This window comes from Doryrhamphus excisus, chromosome 4 (assembly GCF_030265055.1).
Source record: "Doryrhamphus excisus isolate RoL2022-K1 chromosome 4, RoL_Dexc_1.0, whole genome shotgun sequence".
NCBI classification, from domain to species: domain Eukaryota; kingdom Metazoa; phylum Chordata; class Actinopteri; order Syngnathiformes; family Syngnathidae; genus Doryrhamphus; species Doryrhamphus excisus.
The window spans coordinates 4,101,884-4,125,265 of NC_080469.1; the positions used below are offsets into that span (position 1 = coordinate 4,101,884).

At 37.9% G+C, this 23,382-nt stretch overlaps 2 protein-coding genes across 5 annotated transcripts in view; one reads left to right on the forward strand and one right to left on the reverse strand.

The window, feature by feature from the left end:
• The first annotated feature begins 5,589 nt into the window (after positions 1-5,589).
• Positions 5,590-12,421, forward strand: tbx1 (T-box transcription factor 1). Of its 2 annotated transcripts, none has more exons than XM_058070736.1 (8): positions 5,590-6,098; positions 6,954-7,335; positions 8,331-8,432; positions 8,863-9,034; positions 9,237-9,392; positions 9,847-9,914; positions 10,389-10,489; positions 11,412-12,421. In XM_058070736.1, the coding sequence occupies exons 1-8, from the start codon at positions 5,915-5,917 to the stop codon at positions 11,792-11,794; spliced, it is 1,548 nt and encodes a 515-aa protein (XP_057926719.1). In that variant the 5' UTR covers positions 5,590-5,914; the 3' UTR covers positions 11,795-12,421. The 2 variants fall into 2 exon arrangements, with proteins under 2 accessions (XP_057926719.1, XP_057926720.1); XM_058070737.1 differs by having other exon boundaries at positions 7,005-7,335.
• A 2,591-nt stretch (positions 12,422-15,012) lies between these two features.
• Positions 15,013-23,382, reverse strand: part of gnb1l (guanine nucleotide binding protein (G protein), beta polypeptide 1-like) — a 34,043-nt gene continuing 25,673 nt past the window's right edge. The window contains exons 7-8 of one of the 3 annotated variants that reach the window (XR_009129598.1): positions 17,848-20,955; positions 15,013-17,621 (exon numbers count right to left, since the gene is read on the reverse strand). Coding sequence is in view for 1 of the 3 variants with exons in the window: in XM_058070740.1 (XP_057926723.1) it covers positions 20,677-20,955 (279 nt within the window). In the remaining 2 variants the exon portion in view is untranslated. Of the gene's footprint in view, positions 20,956-23,382 lie in introns of all 3 variants that reach the window. The other 2 variants (XR_009129599.1, XM_058070740.1) reach the window with 2 other exon arrangements.

Consider the following 23,382-nt stretch of genomic DNA (forward strand, 5'->3'; position numbering starts at 1 on the left):
GCGAAATTTCAACACTTGATGAAAAAAACATTAAAAGGGTCTGACTGTATCCCCACTCCAACACACACACATCCTGAACAAAGACCTACAAATATTTTTACTCTTTCTGTAGGCAAAAAACATGGTGTGTTCAAGGACCATCAAACAAAGTGCGAAATTTCAACACTTGATGAAAAAAACATTAAAAGGGTCTGACTGAATCCCCCCTCCAACACACACACATCCTGAACAAAGACCTAAAAATATTTTTACTCTTTCTGTAGGCAAAAAAAAACATGGTGTGTTCAAGGACCATCAAACAAAGTGCGAAATTTCAACACTTGATGAAAAAAACATTAAAAGGGTCTGACTGAATCCCCCCTCCAACACACACACATCCTGAACAAAGACCTACAAATATTTTTACTCTTTCTGTAGGCAAAAAAAACATGGTGTGTTCAAGGACCATCAAACAAAGTGCGAAATTTCAACACTTCATGAAAAAACATTATCAGTGAAGCATGAGGACTGGATACGGTCCAGGTTAATATCCATCATTTATTAAACACAATTACAGTAGCAAATGTATAAGTACTCACCACTAATGAATGATTTGAGGCTGGATTGACTGTCGGAGTTGATGTTTCTTTAGGCAAAAAAAAAAAAAAAAAACCATGGTGTGTTCAAGGACCATCAAACAAAGTGTGAAATTTCAACACTTGATGAAAAAACATTAAAAGGGTCTGACTGTATCCCCCCCCTCCAACACACACACATCCTGAACAAAGACCTACAAATATTTTTACTCTTTCTGTAGGCAAAAAAACCATGGTGTGTTCAAGGACCATCAAACAAAGTGTGAAATTTCAACACTTCATGAAAAAACATTATTAGTGAAGCATGAAGACATGAAGATGTACTTTTAACAAATACTACGTACTTATAAATGGCTAACACAAACAACACAAACATGATTTGAGGCTGAATTGACTGTCGGAGTTAATGTTTCTTTAGGCAAAAAACATGGTGCGTTCAAGGACCATCAAACAAAGTGCAAAATCGCAACACTTGATGAAAAAAGATTGAAAGGGTCGGACTGTATCCCCCCCTCCAACACACACAAATCCTGAACAAAGACCTACAAATATTTTTACTCTTTCTGTAGGCAAAAAAAACATGGTGTGTTCAAGGACCATCAAACAAAGTGCGAAATTTCAACGCTTGATGAAAAAACATTAAAAGGGTCTGACTGTATCCCTCCTCCAACACACATACATCCTGAACAAAGACCTACAAATATTTTTACTCTTTCTGTAGGCAAAAAAAAACATGGTGTGTTCAAGGACCATCAAACAAAGTGTGAAATTTCAACACTTCATGAAAAAACATTATTAGTGAAGCATGAAGACATGAAGATGTACTTTTAACAAGTACTACGTACTTATAAATGGCTAACATAAACAACACAAACATGATTTGAGGCTGAATTGACTGTCGGACTTAATGTTTCTTTAGGCAAAAAAAAACCATGGTGTGTTCAAGGACCATCAAACAAAGTGCAAAATTTCAACACTTGATGAAAAAACATTAAAAGGGTCTGACTGTATCTCTCCTCCAACACACACACATCCTGAACAAAGACCTACAAATATTTTTACTCTTTCTGTAGGCAAAAAAAACGTGGTGTGTTCAAGGACCATCAAACAAAGTGCGAAATTTCAACACTTGATGAAAAAAAATTATCAGTAAAGCATAAAAACATGAAGATGTACTTTTAACAAGTACTATGTACTTATAAATGGCTAATAATTAGATTTAGCTCCAGAAACTTCTCCTTCCTGCTTCAATTACCATAACTCACTCATAATACTGTCCAGGTTAATATGACTCATTTATTAAACACAATTACAGTATCAAATGTATAAGTACTCACCACTAATGAATGATTTGAGGATGGATTGACTATCGGAGTTAATGTTTCTGTAGGCAAAAAAATCATGGTGTGTTCAAGGACCACCAAGCAAAGTACGAAATCTCAACACTTCATGAAAAAACATTATCAGTGAAGCATAAAGACATGAAGATGTACTTTTAACAAGTACTACGTACTTATAAATGGTTCTCAATTGAATGTGAATGTGTTTTTGTGGAGAACTAAATAAAAGTAAAATGTGTCGGGATTTAGTGTATACACGGTGAGGTATGGGGTGAGGCAGCATACCGGGGCCCAGCTTGTCGTCTCTTGAAGGGCACAGTTGGCAGCTGTCATGCAAACAGACATGTGGAGAGTGGGTCCGCCCCACCCCCCCTTAAATAAACAAACATACAATCCAAGGTATCTGCAATAGGGAGTGTAAATATTTTCAACTTTTTCTACTAAAAGCATTTGATTACTGAAATATGCACAGAAAAGATGATGTGGAATTCAATTGAGTGGGATGCTATTCTCAACAAGTAGAGTTTGTGTCTATGTGTGGGAATACATGATGGAATTTACCCGGAACAGGCACCTGGGAATAATGATTTTCACCTTTGCTCACCCATTGTGTTCATTTCCATTGTGTTTTTATGTCCTTTTATGATGACCCCCTTAAAAAATACAAAGAGAATCGAACTGAACAGGAAATCCACTTTTATATGCCAACAAGGAAATGTGTATTTTTCAGCCCATTTTTTTTTCCACAGTGCTCATGAGAACCAATTCTTAGCCTGGTCTACAGTCTATAATTATAATTTGTTTATAAATATATTTCTAAAAATAAATATTTACAAATATAATTATAATAGTCTGGTTTATTTGTGTGAGAATTAATTACACTTAAAAAGTAAATGAGATTTCCAACATAGTATATGACAAAAAAATCATTTTAATTAAGGTTTTAAAGCTTGAAAAGTACATTAATTTTACACCACTTTTAATATCATTATTAATAAATTACGGTTTAATTAATTTATTAACAATTCATACTAATATTGTAGTAAAAATGTACGAAAAAATGCATTTAACTAACAAATAATATATAAACGTCATATTAAAAAAATATTTTAAAAAAATCTATTAAACCATGATATTATTTCTCAAGACTGTACTTAATGCGCATGTGCATTTAATGAAGTCAAAGAAATATTACATCACTTTTAATATCAGTATTAATAATTTAATTTATTAACAATTCATACTAATATTGTAATAAAAATGTACGAAAAAATGCATTTAACTAAAAAATAATATATAAACGTCATATTAAAAAATCTATTAAACCATGATATTATTTCTCAAGACTGTACTTTTTGCGCATGTGCATTTAATGAAGTCAAAGAAAAGCAAAGCTGAAAGCCTTGCAAGTGGAATGCATACTGCATGGGTGTGCAGATAATTCCACGCAGTGTTTCCTCCATCCCCGTGGAGAGAAGGGACACCCCAGGACCTCCTCTGTCGGCGGTCAACTGTTCACTTCCTCTCCTGCTAATTCTGGGATGTGGACTAATATTTGGATAGGGTAAGGTTTTATTATGTGGCGCATGTCACCTCCACCTTTATCACGGTTGTTTTTTTTTAACCGTGGACAGATAAGGCAGGTATTGCATTAAAGGTTAAAGTTTATAAAAATAATATATCGAGAGACATAGGGGGGCATAAATAGGTCTTAATTATTTGTGTCCTTTTATAGACACATTTTTGTTTAATACAAATAGGGGGGAAAAATGATCCGAGTAATGCATCGTCTCGTTGGTTTTTTAATCATTTTCACCCAACAGCTGCAATATTTTGGTTCCGTTTTTCCGCTTTATTTGTATTAAAGTTATTTAATTAAAGTTTGTTTTTAAAGTTACCAAACCGTCAAATATTTAACTGTTATAATTCAAGAAATTCATCATTTAACTTGAAACCAAGTACAAGAGTGGCTTCATAATCTTCATATATTATCATCAAAAGTAACGTGTTCTTAATGTTTCTAATAAATACAATGAAATATGTGTTTAAAATAAACAGTCCTGTATCAATTGTATTATTATTGTACAAATAAAAATACATATTTGAATGCAGAAACGAAATTAGCATTTCCTGTTTTTTTTAAAGTGTATTTAAATGTATACAATAAGTAGTAAGTAAGTATAAATTGCAAAATATTATATGTAACAAGCCTAATAAGTCTACTAAATGTGCATTAAATTTACTATCATTTGGTATGAAGTCTAAAATATTGCATTTAATGTCACCAAATGATTTAAATAGGTAGCATAAAATTCAAAATGTTGTATTTAAATTACTACCAAGTGAAGTAAAATGTGTATATTCTTTTAGAAAATACATTGTGCAAATTATAACATGGTGTATGTAATACTATAAAGTACACTACATTTATATCACTCATTATAAAGTGCTAAATATTGATTTAATGTAACTTTTTTAATCTTTTTTAATCTATCTATCTATCTATCTATCTATCTATCTATCTATCTATCCATCTATCTATCTATCCTATCCATCCATCCAACAGCATGTAGTTTGTTGATGCAATGTGCCTCCAAGGGAGAAACATCCAAAATAAATAAGAGTTAATCCTCTCCCCGGTTTATCCCATTAGACCCCCACTGTGCGCCTTCTCTCTGCGTCATTCAACAACTTTCCGTGTAAATTGGATTCTATCCGGCCGATATCCAACAAAACACATCTCTGGTTGAACACCGAAGCCGACGAGAGATAAGCTGAGAAGCCACAAAGGTCAAGTCCAGCTTCCTCCAAGGTCACACGTGTGTAATGTTGTTTACTGACTGCGACGCATGGCGTGCGTCTCCATCACTGTGGCGCTTTTACGCACGGAAGGCCGCGTTATCGGCGATAAATCATACTGGGGAGAAATAACGCCTCATATCGCGGTACTCTATTCTAACCTAATAGTAGATTCCGTGTACCAAAAGTACTTTTTGTGGGTGTGTGAGGCACAAACCAAGAATTAATCAAAATAATTCGCTTTTTTTGGGGGGGAGAACATCCTGGGGATATTTTGCCTGTTCCGCTCGTTCCCTGTATGCCAGGGGTGTCCAAAGTGTGGCCTGGGGTGCCATTTGTAGACATAAAATAGAAAAATAAAAAAACTAAAATGAAAAAAACAATATTTTTTTAATAATGTATTTTTACAAAATTAGAAAAATGTGGATATAAGTTAATATCATGCAGGACGTGGCTATTTAAACTTCAATTAAGTATCTTATACTGTATCTACAGTGTACATTATTAACAAAAAATACTGCTATTATACACTGATACATGAGAAAGTTAAGTGCAGAAAATGCAATATAAAAATATAGACACCAAAAATGTGAGCAGACATTGTATTAAAAAAACAAAAATTCACTTTAAAAGCCAAAATATGAGCCAAAAAAATGTCATTTTCTATCATGTAGAAATGATGTATTATAATTATTGCCTGTTCTACTCCAAAGTCAGGACGTTGCAGTGACGTCCTCGTCATCCAAATGAGTGGCAAGCTCTTATTAAAGTAAAACACGCAGACGATTGCGCGCACACGCTTCTTCCTTGTGCAGCTTGCGTGGAGAAGGGGGGGGGGGGCGTGGATCTTCGCTCCCTTTTTGACATTCTCGTATAGCAGCAGTGGTTTCTCCTGCAGGCACATGACAACACCCCGAACACGGAACGCGCGCTCGCAAACCTTCTTTTGTGCGGAGCGACGATGGTTTGACACCCAGGACCAACTTTAGAGCTTCTTTAAATGAACCCAAAGGAAGAGAAGCTTTGGCGTCTTCAATTTAGAAGTTGGAATACTTTTCAAGGACACTTTGGCACCAAAGGATCGCCGGTGCTGGCATGTGAGAAGTCAGTTTTTGGCGCATGTTCCTCGGCGTTTGTGCGCAACCTTCTCCTTGGAAAGTGGAGTAGGAGGAGGACTTTTCCGAAGCGGAGCCCCTGCCTATGGACGACAGTGGTCCCCTCTCTCCCAGGGCAAATGCTTTCAGTATTGCCTCTCTGATTTGTGCTGCAGAGCAAGCAGGAAACGCGGCGTTTGACAAGCCGAGAGCCGGTCTCGACAAAGCGGACGCTGAGGACCAAAGCGGCTTCACCATGCACTACAGCACCGTGACGCGGGAAATGGAAGGTAAATTGAACCCGCAAAACTCTTAAACTAAACTTTGACCTTGTTTTGATGACACTTGTTTATTATAAAAACAGCTGAAATGAACCAAATTGTTACATGTAACCACTTCCTTAACAAGTTACGAGTCATTATTCTGAGAATTAATTAATCCTTAATTAATTAATTGATCTTATTGTTATTTTGAAATGTAAAAACATAATGTAACCTCCTTGGTGGAGGTGACAATTTATTTATGCAGTGATAAATTACGCACCAATACAAATGTCAGTATGTGTGCATGTGCAGCATTTGCGTAAAAATAACTATAATAAATAATTATAAAAAATTAAATTAAAGAAATAAAAATTTAAAAAAATAAGCATATGACGATAGTAATATTTTCGAAATAAAACTCTGTGCGAACCCCGTTTTTTACGCTAAACTAGTGCGTGTTTTCCTAGTTGGCGGTTTAAACTCATCTATTGTTTTTGCGCCATTAAAAGGCAGGGGCGCACTTCGGTGTCAATCAGTCGAGGAAAAGGCACATTACCTGCAGTTCCTTATCTAAATAGAAATAAGAACCGGTTTTATCGCAAAGGGGAGGCCCTCTGCGCCAGATAAGAGAGCAGGCATTCGAACACACACACAAACACACACACATCACATCACACACTGAGCAGCAGCGCATCGTCCACCTTTTCCACCAGGATTTTGGAAACATTTGGGCTGGCATTGGATTCAACCTCATGGATTTATGACAAACCAAGCTTGACATCTTTATTTGGAGTTGTGTGTGTGTTTGTGTGTGTGTTCCCGACTAAAAGACATATTTAGTAAATTCTTTTTTTTGTTGTTGTTGTTTTGGGATGATTTCAGCCATATCCAGTCCGTGGCTGACGCAGCTGTCCCATTTTTGCGATGTTGCAGCCTTCACGACCAGCAGCCTGAGCAGCCTGAACACCCCGGGGGGTTACCACCTCTCCCCGTCCCCCGGGGATCCTTACACCCAACACGAGGCCCATTTCGAGCCGTGCCCGGCAGCTCAGCCCGGCTACAGCTACCCGGGCCAGGCGCCTCCACCGAGCGACCCCGCCGGAACTCCATGTTCTTCATCCTCTTCCAGCTCCACACCCACCGGCAAGAACATCGTGAAGAAGAACCCTAAAGTGGCTAACATTAACGTCCAACTGGAGATGAAGGCCCTGTGGGACGAATTTAATCAGCTGGGCACCGAGATGATTGTCACCAAGGCTGGAAGGTGAGCAGATGCATGACATTTTGGAGTTCTTTTTTGGCCTTTTTTTTACCCAAATATTTATTACACTTATTAATAATATTTAGTTTGTTTATGAGATTTTAATGGTGGGAAAAAGGAAGAATATAGTATAATATTAAATTACGTTTACACAATTATATTAACTTTATTTTGCTCCATGCATCTCCTTTATTATTATTATTATTTTTAATTTAAACGTACCGATGATGATAATAGGGACATGTGTGTATAATGTGCATTACATGATTTACCATTAGTATATAATAGATGCATTATAATAAAGTAATAGTGTTTTAACCACATTTTACGCATGCAAACATTGAAATGCTTCAGTTTTAACCCCTGAACAAAATGGGAAATAAATGTAGGCAACAAAACACGAAACATGGCGCACAAGTGTATCATTTAAGTTACTAGCAGGGAGTGTTTGCGTGGATAATCTTGAGAAGTGATGATCCTCTGCATGCTGTGTGACAAGCAGCACTTTAGACGCTCCTTCAGCCTCACCAAGCCCAAACATTGGCGTTAATTGAGCGTTGATTTTTAGGATGCCTTTCACTGACATGGACATTAGTCAGCTCTTTCAAGCACACTCAGAAGGAGGGAGGATGTATGATATTTGTTTGTAGTTTGCATTAAAAAAATATATATCATAATGTGGGTGGTTGTGAAAGCAAAAAAAAAATGCAAATGTAAAGTGCTTCACGTATATAGAATGTGTCTGGAAAATATCAAATGTAGAAAAAAAATGTTTTAAAGCACACCCCATCACGTCATTTCCATTTCGTGGAGCTTTCAGTTCATTGAACATATACTTTAAACCCGCATGTTTTTTTTTTAAACAAATAGCATTATTATTTTCAGTACTTATTTCTGACTTTAAATAGTTACACTGTATACATGCTATGAGTGTTTACATTCAAACAAACAGAAATAGCACCCGGAATTAAACGTACTTAAAAAAAAACTCTTTCCAGGAGAATGTTTCCAACTTTCCAAGTGAAAATATTTGGAATGGATCCCATGGCGGACTACATGCTTCTTATGGACTTCCTGCCAGTAGATGACAAACGTTACAGGTAAAACTTTCTGACTTTCATATTCAATGTCATTATCAGAAATATTGTACTTTTAAGCAGTGATTGTCAACCATTGTGCCGTCAGGATTTTTTATTATTATTATTATTAACATTTATTAATCATTTTCTGCAAATATTATGTAATTGTCGAGTGTAAACACTAACAGAGCAATGTAATATTCGTCCGTGTGGCAACACGTTGCTGATTTCTTAGTTCCTCTAATAGACTTATTAATGCACGTGCATGTTTGGTTAGTGATTCCAATGTAAAAAAAAAAACGTACCGTAGCTAAAAAGGGTTGAAAAACACTGCTTTAAAGTATAAAACACAATATTCTTATTGTTTTATATAGCCTACTATATATTTGCAAACTATAATATCATACGTTAATTTAATACTGAAAAAAAACTTGTGAACGGGATTTTGCAGGTATGCATTCCACAGCTCTTCGTGGCTGGTGGCGGGTAAAGCTGATCCAGCCACGCCGGGGAGGGTGCACTATCACCCGGACTCACCGGCCAAGGGAGCCCAGTGGATGAAGCAGATTGTTTCTTTTGATAAACTCAAACTCACCAACAATCTCCTCGATGACAACGGACATGTGAGTGCAAGGAAGTCATGCTTGGGCAAAATAGTTTCTTTTTTTGTCCACGCCTGTTTCATTTCTAAACTATTTTTTAATACAATATGAAATTATTTCTAAAAATAACATTATTTACTGTACTTTATATATTTTTTCTAAAGCGATACATTATTTTTGTCAGATCAGAGGCTAATTATTTGCTTCTTTTATTTGCTTCCAGATCATTCTGAACTCCATGCACCGCTACCAGCCCAGGTTCCATGTGGTCTACGTGGATCCACGTAAAGACAGCGAGAAATACGCAGAAGAAAACTATAAGACTTTTGTTTTTGAGGAAACTCGCTTTACTGCAGTCACAGCGTACCAGAACCACCGGGTAAGAAAGTCTGCATGTTTCCATGGAAACATGGACGCACGCGTAAAATGCATGCGTAAAAACGCGCTTCTTTAATGTTTCATCAAGTTTATATAGTACACAGCTAAAAAAATAATTTCTATTTACTCATTTCTATCTATATAATCACTTATTAATTTTGATGTCATTTTCTCCATTGCCCATTAAAGTGACTTAGTGCATTAAATATATTTAAAAAAATACTCTCTACAAAGGAAATAATGCTGTGTTTTTATGTGTAAATGACTAAAATGTCAGAGTATAACCATTATGTTTAAAATTAAATAATAATGCACCTTTCTATATAAATAATAAAGCCTGTGTGAATTAATCATATTTATTTATAGCTACTCTACAATTTAAAGTAATATCATATGACCAAGTTGACTGTGACTGCATGGAGAAAAAGCTAAAAGTTAATTTCTTGTCCTTTTAGATCACCCAGTTGAAGATCGCCAGTAATCCTTTTGCAAAAGGCTTCCGGGACTGTGACCCAGAGGACTGGTGAGTGTTTACACTCCTATAAAAAAGTAATTTTGACATGTTTTTACATGATGTAAGGTGCAAGAAAGGCCAACGGGCATTTAGAAAATAGTTTAGTGGTTTATTTTAGCGCACGCAGGTGCCAGATGGGTGGAACAATGAAAGGCTATGAGCTTTACAAAACACTGGATATTGTTTCAAAGATAATCGGCTGCTTTTCAGTGATTGATAGATGTGAAATGCACACATCTGGTACGGAAACTAGTGACTCAGTTTCTTCCAAATGTTTCATTTTCCCCTTTCAAGCTTTAACTAAACATATTACTCTGAAGTTTAGTCGTATTAATCATACAATGCATGAGTTACTCGGCTGGAATAGTTCATTATCTTTAGTCTATTAACGTAACAGCATTGATTTCTGTGTACATGCTGAAGAATATTGTGGCTAGTGTGGTATTAGCCTTCGTGAAATGACTCCTGTCTCCGTCCCTGCAGGCCCAGGAATCACAGACCAGGCTCCTTGCCAATAATGAGTGCTTTTGCCAGAACAAGAAACCCAATGTCATCTCCGCCTCAGCAGAACGGAACAGAGAAAGGTCTGCAGTTCGTTGTTTGTTCCACTTTGTGACTGTACCGGCCAACATGAAACCATGTCTGGTTCTGTCATCTCGATAAACATGGGCCGTGTTTCAATCCGGTTTAGACTTAAAAAGTGCCCCCTATCCTTAAATGTGTACTGTATGTGTATCTAATACAAACCCAGCTTGTTTTATTAAGTGAATTTGACTATAATGCTGGTACCAGCAACTGTTACGGTGGTTTGTACAGATAAATAAACAAACATTATTAGATTCTCAATAGTATTTAATAGTAATTCAAGTATGAGAAAAAATTCCCTGTTGAATATACTTAACACGGCGGCACGGTGGACGAGTGGTTCGCGCGCAGACCTCACAGCTAGGAAACCAGGGTTCAATTCCACCCTCGGCCATCTCTGTGTGGAGTTTGCATGTTCTCCTCGTGCATGCGTGGGTTTTCTCCGGGTATTCCGGGTACCAAAACATGCTAGGTTAATAGGTATGAATGTGAGTGTGAATGGTTGTTTGTCTATATGTGCCCTGTGATTGGCTGACGACCAGTCAGAGGACAGCTGGGATAGGCTCCAGCACGTAAAGATAAGCGGTAGAAAATGAATGAATGAAAGTTTGCTTATAATTACAATATAGTCATTCTTATGGCAAAAAAAGGTGTCTCAATTTTCCCTATTCTCTGGTTGTACTTGAACGTAACACCAAGTACCCCCACAGCCATTTCCCTTCAATTGTCCATAGGTATGAATGTGAGTGTGAATGGTTGTTTGTCTATATGTGCCCTGTGATTGACTGGCCACCAGTCCAGGGTGTACCCCTGGGATAGGCTCCAGCACCCCCGCGACCCCCGTGAGAAAAAAGCGGTAGAAAATGAATGAATGAATGAATGAATGAATATACTTAACAGTTCTACTGTCTTGTTGCACAGATGACAACAGGCGGGAATACGAGCGAGACCCCAGCGGAACGCCCATCCACGCCGACCCCGCTCACCAGCTTATGTCCCGGGTCCTAAGCCCCGCCCTTCCGGTCCCGGGAGGCCTCCACAGCGTCCCCCTCACCGGTGGCCGCCCCAGCCCTCCCCACGACCTACGCTCAGATCCTCACACCCTACCCCCGGATACCCTGCACCACCATCCTTACAAGTATCCCACCAGCTACGAACACTACTTAGGAGCCAAGACCAGGCCGTCCCCTTACCCTTTACCCAGCATCAGAGGACATACGTACCATCACCACATGAACCCTGCCACAGCAAATATGTACTCGGCCACCAGTGGGCCCTCAAACTACGACTACGGACCCAGATAATGACTCCAAAGTGCGCACTGGGTAGTGGAAATGGAACCAGGCGGCCTTGAAACCCTTTTAAGGGGGCGCTTGCATCCTGCAGGGTGAATTCACAGACTGAAATAAACCCTGCTGTATTTATTTAAAGATTCTCTGCAGGGTGCATGATGGACACCCCAGAGGTCTCAACGGAGATCACGCCTCTAACAGTACAGTGCAGACACTGAGCCCGCAGAATGAGGAGAACACGTTTGATCACAGACTGGAATTGATTGTTTTTGTGTTGAATGCACTTTTGGATTTGCCTCATTTCTAAAGCTTTAAAAAAAACAAAGCCATATGTTATATAGTCCCTGGTTCTTGTAGGTAGACAAGATGTTTGCATGGTTTGCATTCGATACACATGCGATTGTTTTTGTTTGAGGAGCAAATCAAAGGTGAACATCTTGAGCAGCTCCGAGAAGCTTGTACCATGGCACTGACTTGCAGCAATTCTAAGTAAAAACCAAATGAAGCAGAATGAAGCACTGTTCTGTGTCTGTAAAATAAACATTTACATTTTTGCAATTCATCAAATAACAACTTTTTGTGTTGCGCTTTTTGGGGTAAAAGATACACACAAACTATGAACACGCACGTGCAAATGTTGTAAAGTTAAAAACAATAATAGAAATCGAACATTTTTGGTTCTTTCCTTACATTCTGGTCAATCGGTATCATTTTCACTAATTAAATTTGTCCCTGAGTAGCGCTCAAACATTAGATTAGATTAGATTAGATTAGATTCAACTTTATTGTTATTTCTCATGTACCTTAGTAGTAAGTAAATGTAGAAAGAAAATAGACAGATCTATGTAAAAAAAACTATAACAGGCTATGACTATAATACAGTGAGGATATATACAGGGATATAAATGACTATAATATGGCTATTGTAGATTATACAGATTATAAACAGTATGGATGTGACAATATATAATAACAGTAATATGTACAGTATTTGCAATGAAGTGACGAGAGTACGGTTATTGCAGATTATATAAATTATAAACAGTATGATCTATGAATGCAACAAGATATTACAGTAATATGTACAATAGTGCAAAATATGTACAAACATGCACGCTCATTGTCTCTCATTTACCAACAAAATCAGGTTCTTCGATGTTGTCACCAATGCAAACAAAACTTTATGATGGACAAGAACTTTTCAGCCGCAAAAACATACACTGACAATGTCTGCAACTTGTGAGCGACAGAGCAGACAATAAAGGATTCTTTGGCGGTTGTTTGTTTTGCCAGCTCTGCACGCATTTGTGTGAATGGGTCACGTGTGTAAAAATGTAAAAATGGCAGCACGTGGAACACACTGTATCTGCTGGTTCAGTGATAACAGGTCAATATACTTTATAAATAAAGAATAGGGTTGGGCTTAGAAAATGACCTTAATAGACATAATAAGCATACAATTTGTGCATATACGGTATTTCACAAAAGTGAGTGCACTTTTTTTTACAATGCATCTTTTCATACTAAAAAAGATTCCAGAATAATATAATAATATATCATAAATATAATATATATATCTATATAAATGTATGTCTATATATATATATATAATGTGAGAGTATTTGCATTCATTATCTTTTTTTAGCATATGAGTGAAAGGGTTTATTTTTTGCATTTTTTTCTTATGTGAAAGCTGATATATTATTTTTAGTCTTTTCCTTATAAGAAAACAGTTGTATGCTGATGAAGCCTATTTTGCACAATTTTTGTGCCATGTTGTTAAGTTGTTATGAAGTATTTATTCGTCAACATATTTGGCCAATATAATTACAAACAGTGAAAATCAGAAAATCACAGCTAGTAAATTGCTGTGCATATTCAGAAAGTTTTATATGCACAAATTTGTTAGATTGGTGTAAATGTTAAGGTGAACTTAACTTATTGCAAAGTCATAAAATCACAAACTGATGCAATTTAATTAAAAACATTGCAACTTTGTGAAAAAGCATTTGAGGCTGCTAGTACGAAACCTTTCCAAGACAGCCGCATACTGAAAAATGAAAGCTATGCCAAGCTATTTTTTTAAATTACCTTTTTTATTATTTTTTTATTTTTTAAATATTCCCAGACATCTTTTTATCATCAAAGAAAGCTTTGTGTTATCAGTAAAAATAAATGACATTTACCCTTAAATTTTTCATAATATTACTTTATTTTACAATTGAATGCATCACATAATCAGTTCACAGTTCCACATGTCCAAAAGGAGTAGGAAGAAGCAAAGCTTATTAAATCCTACCCCTCCATCTGGTACTTTTACAATCAGTAACTGTTACATTTGTTCACTTCCTGCTTTCCCAATATAATTTAAGGTTTGTTTGTTTTTTTACTTTATTTTACTTTTATTTAAATTTTTGTCACGTACCGAAGTATGAGGTGATATGAGCATCCAATGACATAATGTGTACCATAGTAAGTATCAATATAGTGATATATATAGCACATCATGACTGGTTCAAGACTCTTCATCCTTGTATTTAGCAAACATCAACTGCTTGTATTGTTTCTTGAATTGGCTCATCGTTGTGCATTGTTTGATTTCATTACTCAATCCATTCCATAGTTTGATTCCACATACTGAAATGCTATGGCTTTTTAACGTAGTCCTAGCATAGAAGTGTTTCGAATGTACTTCTTCCCTGAGATCATATTTCTCCTCTCTTGTAGAGAAGTATTGGATGACATTTTTAGCTAATTGGTTATTTTTAGCCTTATGCATTATTTTAGCTGTTTGAAGATGAACTATATCAGCAAGTTGAAGCATTTGTGATTTTAGAAATAAGGAGTTAGTATGTTCTCTGTAGGCGGCATTATGAATTATCCTTACTGACCTTTTTTGCAGTACATTTAGTGAGTGAAGATTGCTTTTATCGTTATTAGCCCATATTTCCACACAATAAGTAGAGCAATAAAGAACAAATTTTGCTTTGTTCAATATCTCCAAGCTACTTTTTACATTCCATATTTAATCTTGTAAAATCAGATTTTTAGAATATACTAAGGGCCAATAAAAAACATTCACAGGCTATAAATGGCTCCTGGGCCGCACTTTGGTCTCCCCTGTATTCGGGCATATTCATATACATATATTACAGCTGTATTTTGAGCCCCTTCTTAATTTCGGTATTCCCCACATGTCCCCCTAAGAGGACATCATAGCTCACGTGTAATGGGACAGTTTGGTGATATTTTCAAGATAAAGGATATTGGTGCAGCCATTTCCCCTGTCCAATATGAGGAATGCTTTGTTGTCAAGGTTCATCTTAGTCGCTGAAAAAGCCTCGCTGCAGCGTTTGTGTGTATGTGTGTGTGTGTGTGTGTGTGATGATACAAAGGGAAACTCTCCCCTAATAATTCATTTTCAATTATGTATTTTCCTCTGCTGGAACACAGCTGCCATTAAGAGGGAAGCGTGGGGGGGGGTCGAAACGAAAGGATGCCTGAGGGCGCTTGACCCCTTGCTGTTTAATGGCTTGTAAAGGTGTCAAAGGTTAAATAATGTTTCCACTCATTTAAACACAGACTAATTGATTGCTTTACTTTCATGGTGTCTCATTGAATTTTACAATATAATACTTCATTTCTGGCATGAAAAAAAAATAGTAATTGTTGTGTTTTTTAAATACAAGCAATGACTTCGAATTGAAGCTCTGTTTCTCAATGGGGGTGAACAAGCAGCACACACGCTGTTCAGTATATGATCCTGTTTAGTCTGGTCAGGAAGCGGAGCTTGGAGATTGTCTAAGTCTCCTGGTCCGCAGTCGCCGGCCTGCAGGTGTCGAGACTCGGTGAGCAGGATGACAGCATGGGACCAGCGGTCCATGGGGGGTCATTTGCAAGACCGGATGGACAACAGTTAGGGGTTAAAAGGCTTTTGTGATTGTAGCTTTTCAATGAACTGACACTTGGACTAGTTATTAGTTATTATTGTTAACAATATTTCAACTTTTATCTTTACATTACATACGTACATTTACTTACATTTGGGCACACAAATAGATTTTGTGCTACACTGCATCTGTTTGCCCTGCTCATAAACCCATTATAATGGGACTAGTCTGTGACTGTTGATGATAACTCGGTATCTTAACACACTTTGTATGCACCTGGTCTACAAGTGAATAAGAAGACGTTGCAGGAGGGATCAGTGTTAACAACTTTGGGACTTTGTTGCTATACTAAGCCAGTATTCAGACCCCTCTGGTCTTTTTCAAAAAGGTGACCAGCCATCAGCAACTTTTGGAGATGCTAACATGAAAGGTCCTTCTTGCTTGTGACATAAACCCCCCAACAAAAAACAAGCGACAGATGAAAAGTGCTTGATTTTGTAAACATATTTATTTTACATTGTATGAATTATACAATGTAAACATACACAATAAGGTGAAAATATTCAAGATATATTGGACATAAAAGTGTGTGTCAAGTGAATGTTGTATTTTGGTGCGTCTTCTACTCTGTTTACTTGCTTTTATTCAACTCCATTCTTCGGTAAAGTGTCTTTGAGTATTTTGAAAAGCGCTATACAAATAAAATGTATTATTATTATTATTATTAAGTGTGTGTAAAGCATGTGTGTCATGGCCAATTTCAATTTCAATGTAATCTACCTCCCTCACCAACCGCAACAGGTAGATTGCAGTCCTATAGAGAACACATTGAACCTACATTATTACATTACCTACATAACATTATGGAGTCATTAGTAATCAATATTATTTTATTAACAATATTATTGTTTCTGTTATACTCTGGAAACCTATAAAATGCATTTTATTGTAGAATAAAAACAGCGCCCCCCCCAAAAAAGTAATAATGTTCACCCTTCAAATGCAATTCTCTCAATTGTAGAAACATGATTCTAAGTGTAGATTTTGGGATATTTTAGGAAGAAATGGGAATCATAAACTTTGCAAACTAATGCAAAGTTACTCAAATGACAAATTGAAAAATGTAGAATATTTACAATATCTAGCATTACTAGTACAATTTTTGTTTTTTATCCAGTTGGTGCATAAATGAATGTATATAGTTCCCAATGGACATTCTCCAGTTCCACGCGTTGATCCTACACAAACCTTAAACACCATTATGGTTTCATTTTAAAGAATAACATAAATGCACGATCCATCTGCCAGAAAAAGACAAACTACAAAAGAGAGCTGTGACAGGATGCCGAAGATGTCATTGAAGTATGAGGAGATCGATGATGGATGGCAATGCAACCTAAAGCATCATGTCACACTTATCTGCATGTGGAACATCTGCTGCATGAAGGCCAATATCAGGGACACCAGTATGTAAGGACTGTTTTTTTTTTTCCAGTTCACATTTATCCCCTCAAAAAATGCATAAAAATTCTACAAGATGCATGGAACTTTTTATTTTTATTTTTGATTTTTTTAATTCATTTTTTTTCTTTATTTGTATTTTTTTTATAGATATTTTGTGATTACCTTGGATTAGAATAAATACATTACTTTTGTGAAAATATACCTTCTTTTTCAGCATCATGACCTCTAAATAAACTGTCTGGTATCACACACTACCCACAAACCCAAAACTGGAGCTGAACTCTGACCTTCAATTTCTTTTTAAGTTCACATTTATCCCCTCAAAAAAAAAGCATAAAAATTCTACAAGATGCATGGAAATTTTTATTTTTTTTAATTTATTTTATTTTGTCTTTTTTTTCTTTTTTAGATATTTTGTGATTACCTTGGATTAGAATATATACATTATTTTTGTGAAAATATACCTTCTTTTTCAGCATCATGACCTCTAAATAAACTGTCTGGTATCACACACTACCCACAAACCCAAAACTGGAGCTGAACTCTGACCTTCAATTTTTTTTCAGTTCACATTTATCCCCTCAAAAAATGCATAAAAATTCTACGAGATGCATGGAACTTTTTATTTTATTTTTTTAAATTTATTTTTTATTTTATATTTTTTTTAAATATTTTTTTTTATAAATATACCTTATTTTTCAGCATCATGACCTCTAAATAAACTGTCTGGTATCACACACTACCCACAAACCCAAAACTGGAGCTGAACTCTGACCTTCAAATCCAAAGAAGACACACACGTTAGCTGATAAGTGAAGCACAGGGTCTATTGTAGTTGGGGGGGGGGGGGGGGGGTCTTCTTGTCCATTTATTGACTTCCTAAAAGATCCATTATGAAGTGATTTACGACACCCACCAGCCGCGGCCTACACCGGTGGGTTGCTGTCTGCTCCATTCAGAAGACATCTGCACCAATGGACCTGGCATTTGATTTATCAGAGAAAAGACGGAAGCTGGCCCACGCCGCCGCTGGTGTTTGTTCAAAGCCAACACGAGACTTAGGAAGCTATTATGAATAGGAGATGTCAGCGGAGAGGTCAGGGACAAAAGGCATAGACAGACCTCTGCAGGGAACAAGGAAAACACGCCATTAAAACCCAGCTAGACAGAAAAGAGAGCAGGAAAAGTTCTTCTATCATTCCTAATATTTACAGTCACTAAGGTAACACCTGGATAAACTAATGAGATCCAGTTGGAGCAAAAATGAGAACATTTCCTAAACAAGGTGCAAAACATTTTCATCAAGCACTGCAACCATTAGAATAGTCATTTTGTTAGACAAAATCAGAAAAATGTTACATTCCAGAACCACCAGTAAGTGATAAGCTTTTGTCTACTTGTAATCTTGATTGTGTAATTTTAGATTTTTTTTTTTAGTCCAGAACCCTGCATTTCTCTCTTCAATTCCCTATGTTGACTCATGACACGATCCAGGATTAAACCCTAAAATATACCAAACTCACTTATTAAACACATTTAGGGATGCTGCAATCAACTGATTTCCATGAAAAAGCACATGATTGGCCTTTCAACATCGTCCACCAAAGCTTATCACTATCACTATATAGAAGGGTTGTGTCTTACTGTAACTATAACGTCTTGGGTCCCGTCCTCCTCCCACTTTCCTTTACATTGCCAAAACTAAAAACAAACATGTCTGCCGTATGGAACTTGCCATGAACTATGCGTTGTGGGGGTAGCACATTAAAAAGCTTGAATTAATACGGCACTTAATTGAATTATTTGAATTAATTAATTGAATGAGTTGAATTAATAACACTTGATGGTGAGATTTCGAAGCTCACGGCGGGAAAATCAGTCAAACGGAAGTTTCAGAAGGTGATTTTATCATTTCCATGTCATATAGCCAATAGCAAGAGTGCAGAGAGGAATTCTGAGTCCTATGAATTAAAAAAAAAATCATAACATTTATTAATTAATTAGACATTTTTGGTAGTAATTACCTATTTTTGGACCTCCTGGCAGTTAAGGGAGCTTGGAATTGTCCTTTTCCCTAACCCTAACCCTGAGGAACAGCAATCATTACAAATTATTCATTCATCATTTTCTGCCGCTTATCTCCTCAAGGGTTGCGAAGGGTGCTGGAGCCTATCCCAGTTGTCTTTGGGTGAGAGGCGGGGTACACCCTGGACTGGTCGCCAGCCAATCACAGGGCACATATAGACAAACAACCATTCACACTCACATTCATACCTATGGACAATTTGGAGTCGCCAATTAACCTAGTATGTTTTTTGGAATGTGGGAGGAAACAAGAGTACCCGGAAAAAACCCACCCATGCACGGGGAGAACATGCAAACTCCACACAGAGATGGCCGAGGGTGGGATTGAACTCGGGTCTCCTAGCTGTGAGGTCTGCGCGCTAACCACTCGAAAAATGAAATGAAAAAATGAATTCAAACATGTGATCAGTATCAACCTATTTCGCTAATGGATGATAAGTGTCGGAATAAAACCCTGATTGGAGCATCCCTAATTTATTAACTAGTAATGGTTAACCACTAATTATCTAGCAGTAGTGCGGCCTGCAACATTTCTTTTATTGGCATTTGAAAAAATATAATTGAACAGCAAAATGAAAATAAACAACAGCAAGATTAGAAAAACAGTAATTTAACAAGAATACAAAAATATTGAGAAAAAAAGTTCCAAGAATAAACCGGTACTACCATAAGGAAAAATAATGTCATTTTAGTAGATGATACGCAAACACAGTTTAATAAAAGTTAGAATATGACAAAAAGTCATAATATTAAAGAACTAAAATTGACACACATTATTTAGGAAGAAAAGTTCTATATGAGTTTGTTTACAAAATATAAAAGTGACCCTTGCATCCTTTCATCGTTAGGACTGATGAACAATCTCAACGATTGATGAAAAAAAAAGACATTCATCCATTTTCTATACTGCTCATCCTCATGAGGGTCGCAGGCATTCTGGAGCCTATAAACATGGAAAAATTTAGGGCTTTTTAAATTTTAATTCTACCTGTATTATCATATATTTATCAATGATTAGTCGTGAATGAGAATTTTTCGGCAAAAAAAAAAAAAGGCCGAGACAAAATGGAAGAAAATAACAAGTCAAAATTCAGTTCAAAAGTTATTTTCCACAGCGGTTGTATCATGGAATAAGTCATTACCCTGGTCAGGCTGTTTGACTCCTCAGGTCTTTCCTGTAGAGCGTGCTGAGCCTCTCATCCCAGTCATCCCAAGAGAAAAGCCTTTATGGAGCAGAACGTCCAGCGTTTGAAGCCATGGCCTTTGTCCTCTACGTGTGCTGCTCATTGACTCGGGAGATATTATTAGACTGTAGACAGAAAAACAACACTTCTCTATTCTAATGATAATTCTAATGGTCGTAGCAAAACAACAAAAAATACACTTATTGGGTATCACATTGGTCATTAGATAATGCTATTATCCTAGACCTTGTCTTTAAGTAGAACCAAATGGTCACAATGTACCAGGTCCTTCATTGTATATTGACCATAAACTGATCCTTTGGTCTTTAGATCCAGCAGCTAGAAGCCTTTGCCTCGGGTCCTCGTGGTCAGAGAAGGCAACGCTGAGCACCATGTCGCTGTGGTACTGCAGGACTGCCAGAGGTCGCAGATGTTTCCAGCCAAATATCCGTACCCGGTGGTCCCAGCCGGCTGATGCTAACAGTTTACCGTCTCCTCTGATGCACAGCTGAGAAACGCCAGGGTTGGTTAGAGTCACATGGTCTTGGAGCTATAAAACAAAAAAATCAAGAACCATACAACTGGAATAAGTCTTAACTTGGAAGCTTTTTGGGGTGGGTTCAGTTCAGATATAATGTTATCCATAAATTATTATTAATTGTTTGGTTCATATTGATTGGGTCCCTTGAGGGCTTAACCCCTCTGATCATCAAAATAACAAGGTTATTCATTCATACATTTTCTACCGCTTTTTCCTCACGAGGGTCGCGGGGGGTGCTGGAGCCCATCCCAGCTGTCTTGGGGCGAGAGGCGGGGTACACCCTGGACTGGTCGCCAGCCAATCATAGGGCAACAACAAGGTTGACCTTGATCAAATAAGAAAATAATCGTTAGTTGCAACCTTAATGGAAAGCAATCAAACATTCATTCATTCATTCATTTTCGACCGCTTTTCCTCATGAGGGTCGCGGGGGTGCTGGAGCCTATCCCAGCATTCTTCGGGTGAGAGGCGGGGTACACCTAGGACTGGTGGCCAGCCAATCACAGGGCACATATAGACAAACAACCATTCACACTCACATTCATACCTATGGACAATTTGGAGTCGCCAATTAACCTAGCATGTTTTTGGAATGTGGGAGGAAATCGGAGAAAACTGGAGAAAACCCATGCATGCACGGGGAGAACATGCAAACTCCACACACAGATGGCCGAGGGTGGAATTGAACCCTGGTCTCCTAGCTGTGATGTCTGTGCGCTAACCACTCGTCCGCTGTGCAATCTAACATTCATTCATTCATTCATTCATTCCTTTTTGACCGCTTTTCCTCACGAGGGTTGCAGGGGGTGCTGGAGCCTATCCCAGCTGTCTTCGGGCGAGAGGCGGGGTACACCCTGGACTGGTCGCCAGCCAATCATAGGGCAACAACAAGGTTGACCTTGATCAAATAAGAAAATAATCGTTAGTTGCAACCTTAATGGAAAGCAATCAAACATTCATTCATTCATTCATTTTCGACCGCTTTTCCTCATGAGGGTCGCGGGGGTGCTGGAGCCTATCCCAGCATTCTTCGGGTGAGAGGCGGGGTACACCTAGGACTGGTGGCCAGCCAATCACAGGGCACATATAGACAAACAACCATTCACACTCACATTCATACCTATGGACAATTTGGAGTTGCCAATTAACCTAGCATGTTTTTGGAATGTGGGAGGAAACCGGAGAAAACTGGAGAAAACCCACGCATGCACGGGGAGAACATGCAAACTCCACACACAGATGGCCGAGGGTGGAATTGAACCCTGGTCTCTGAGCTGTGAGGTCTGTGCGGTAACCACTCGACCGCTGTGCAGCCCGTAATCAAACATATATTAATAAATATTAACATCATAAAACGGGCGGCACGGCAGTCGAGTGGTTAGCGCGCAGACCTCACAGCTAGGAGACCAGGGTTCAATTCCACCCTTCACCCTCGGCCATCTCTGTGTGGAGTTTGCATGTTCTAGGTTAATTGGCCACTCCAAATTGTCCATAGGTATGAATGTGAGTGTGAATGGTTGTTTGTCTATATGTGCCCTGTGATTGGCTGGCGACCAGTCCAGGGTGTACCCCGCCTCTCGCCCGAAGACAGCTGGGATAAGCTCCAGCACCCCCGCGACCCTCGTGAGGAAAAGCGACAGAAAATGAATGAATGAATGAACATCATAAAACTATACAACTCATGTGACTCAGATGCTAATTACAATATATCAATATAAACAATACAAATGGTGTCACCAAGTCAATGAATCACTGCCATCCACCTACTCTTGGCAACACAAACATTGACAGCCAGCGATTATAAGGTGCTCCGATGACAGAAGTTCCGAAGTGAGGTTGGATGTCTGCTGAACCTTTACCACTAAAATCCCGAGTCTCAATCATCAAGCATAAAACATTACGGCATGAGGGCCACGAGCAAATCTCTCTGCGTCCCAATATTTGGTTTGGAGTTAAAGGGGCCTACACTGGAAGCACAACGGCGCTTGAGTTACCGTTGTCACAGTTTGCAAGCAAGAGAGAAACCTTCTTGGGTGAAATGCTTGTTTGCAGAGGTGTTGTTGCTTTAAGCGCCTCTGATGAATTACATTTGCACTGAAAGGTCTGGTCAGCAAGAGAAGAGGCCTGATTAATACCCATTTGTAACGTCTGCCTGCTAAAGATTAGCCACAGCTATTTTCCTCTGTGGGCCACAGTGTCCTGAAGACTGTATTAATCTTGTTAAAGGACAACTGTTCTGACATCCCATAATGAATGGTACGCTGGATCACAATCATAACGGCCTGTCGAAGTGGGCATTCCTTGAGAGCAAAACGTGCTCTTTATGCAAGTCGGGGATCTCAGCAGGATCATTCCACGGGGCACACATCTGGATCACGGGGCTAAAATAAAACTGGACAGCGTAAAATTTGACTTCACGGCTTGTCTAAGGAGACT

What these genes read in the sequence shown, in the direction of transcription:
- tbx1 (XM_058070736.1), top strand. Translation starts at nt 5,915, where the DNA reads ATGGACGACAGTGGTCCCCTCTCTCCCAGGGCAAATGCTTTCAGTATT. An exon ending in GTAGATGACAAACGTTACAG is followed by an intron (nt 8,433 to 8,862) that starts GTAAAACTTTCT and finishes GGGATTTTGCAG; the next exon opens with GTATGCATTCCACAGCTCTT. An exon ending in TCCTCGATGACAACGGACAT is followed by an intron (nt 9,035 to 9,236) that starts GTGAGTGCAAGG and finishes ATTTGCTTCCAG; the next exon opens with ATCATTCTGAACTCCATGCA.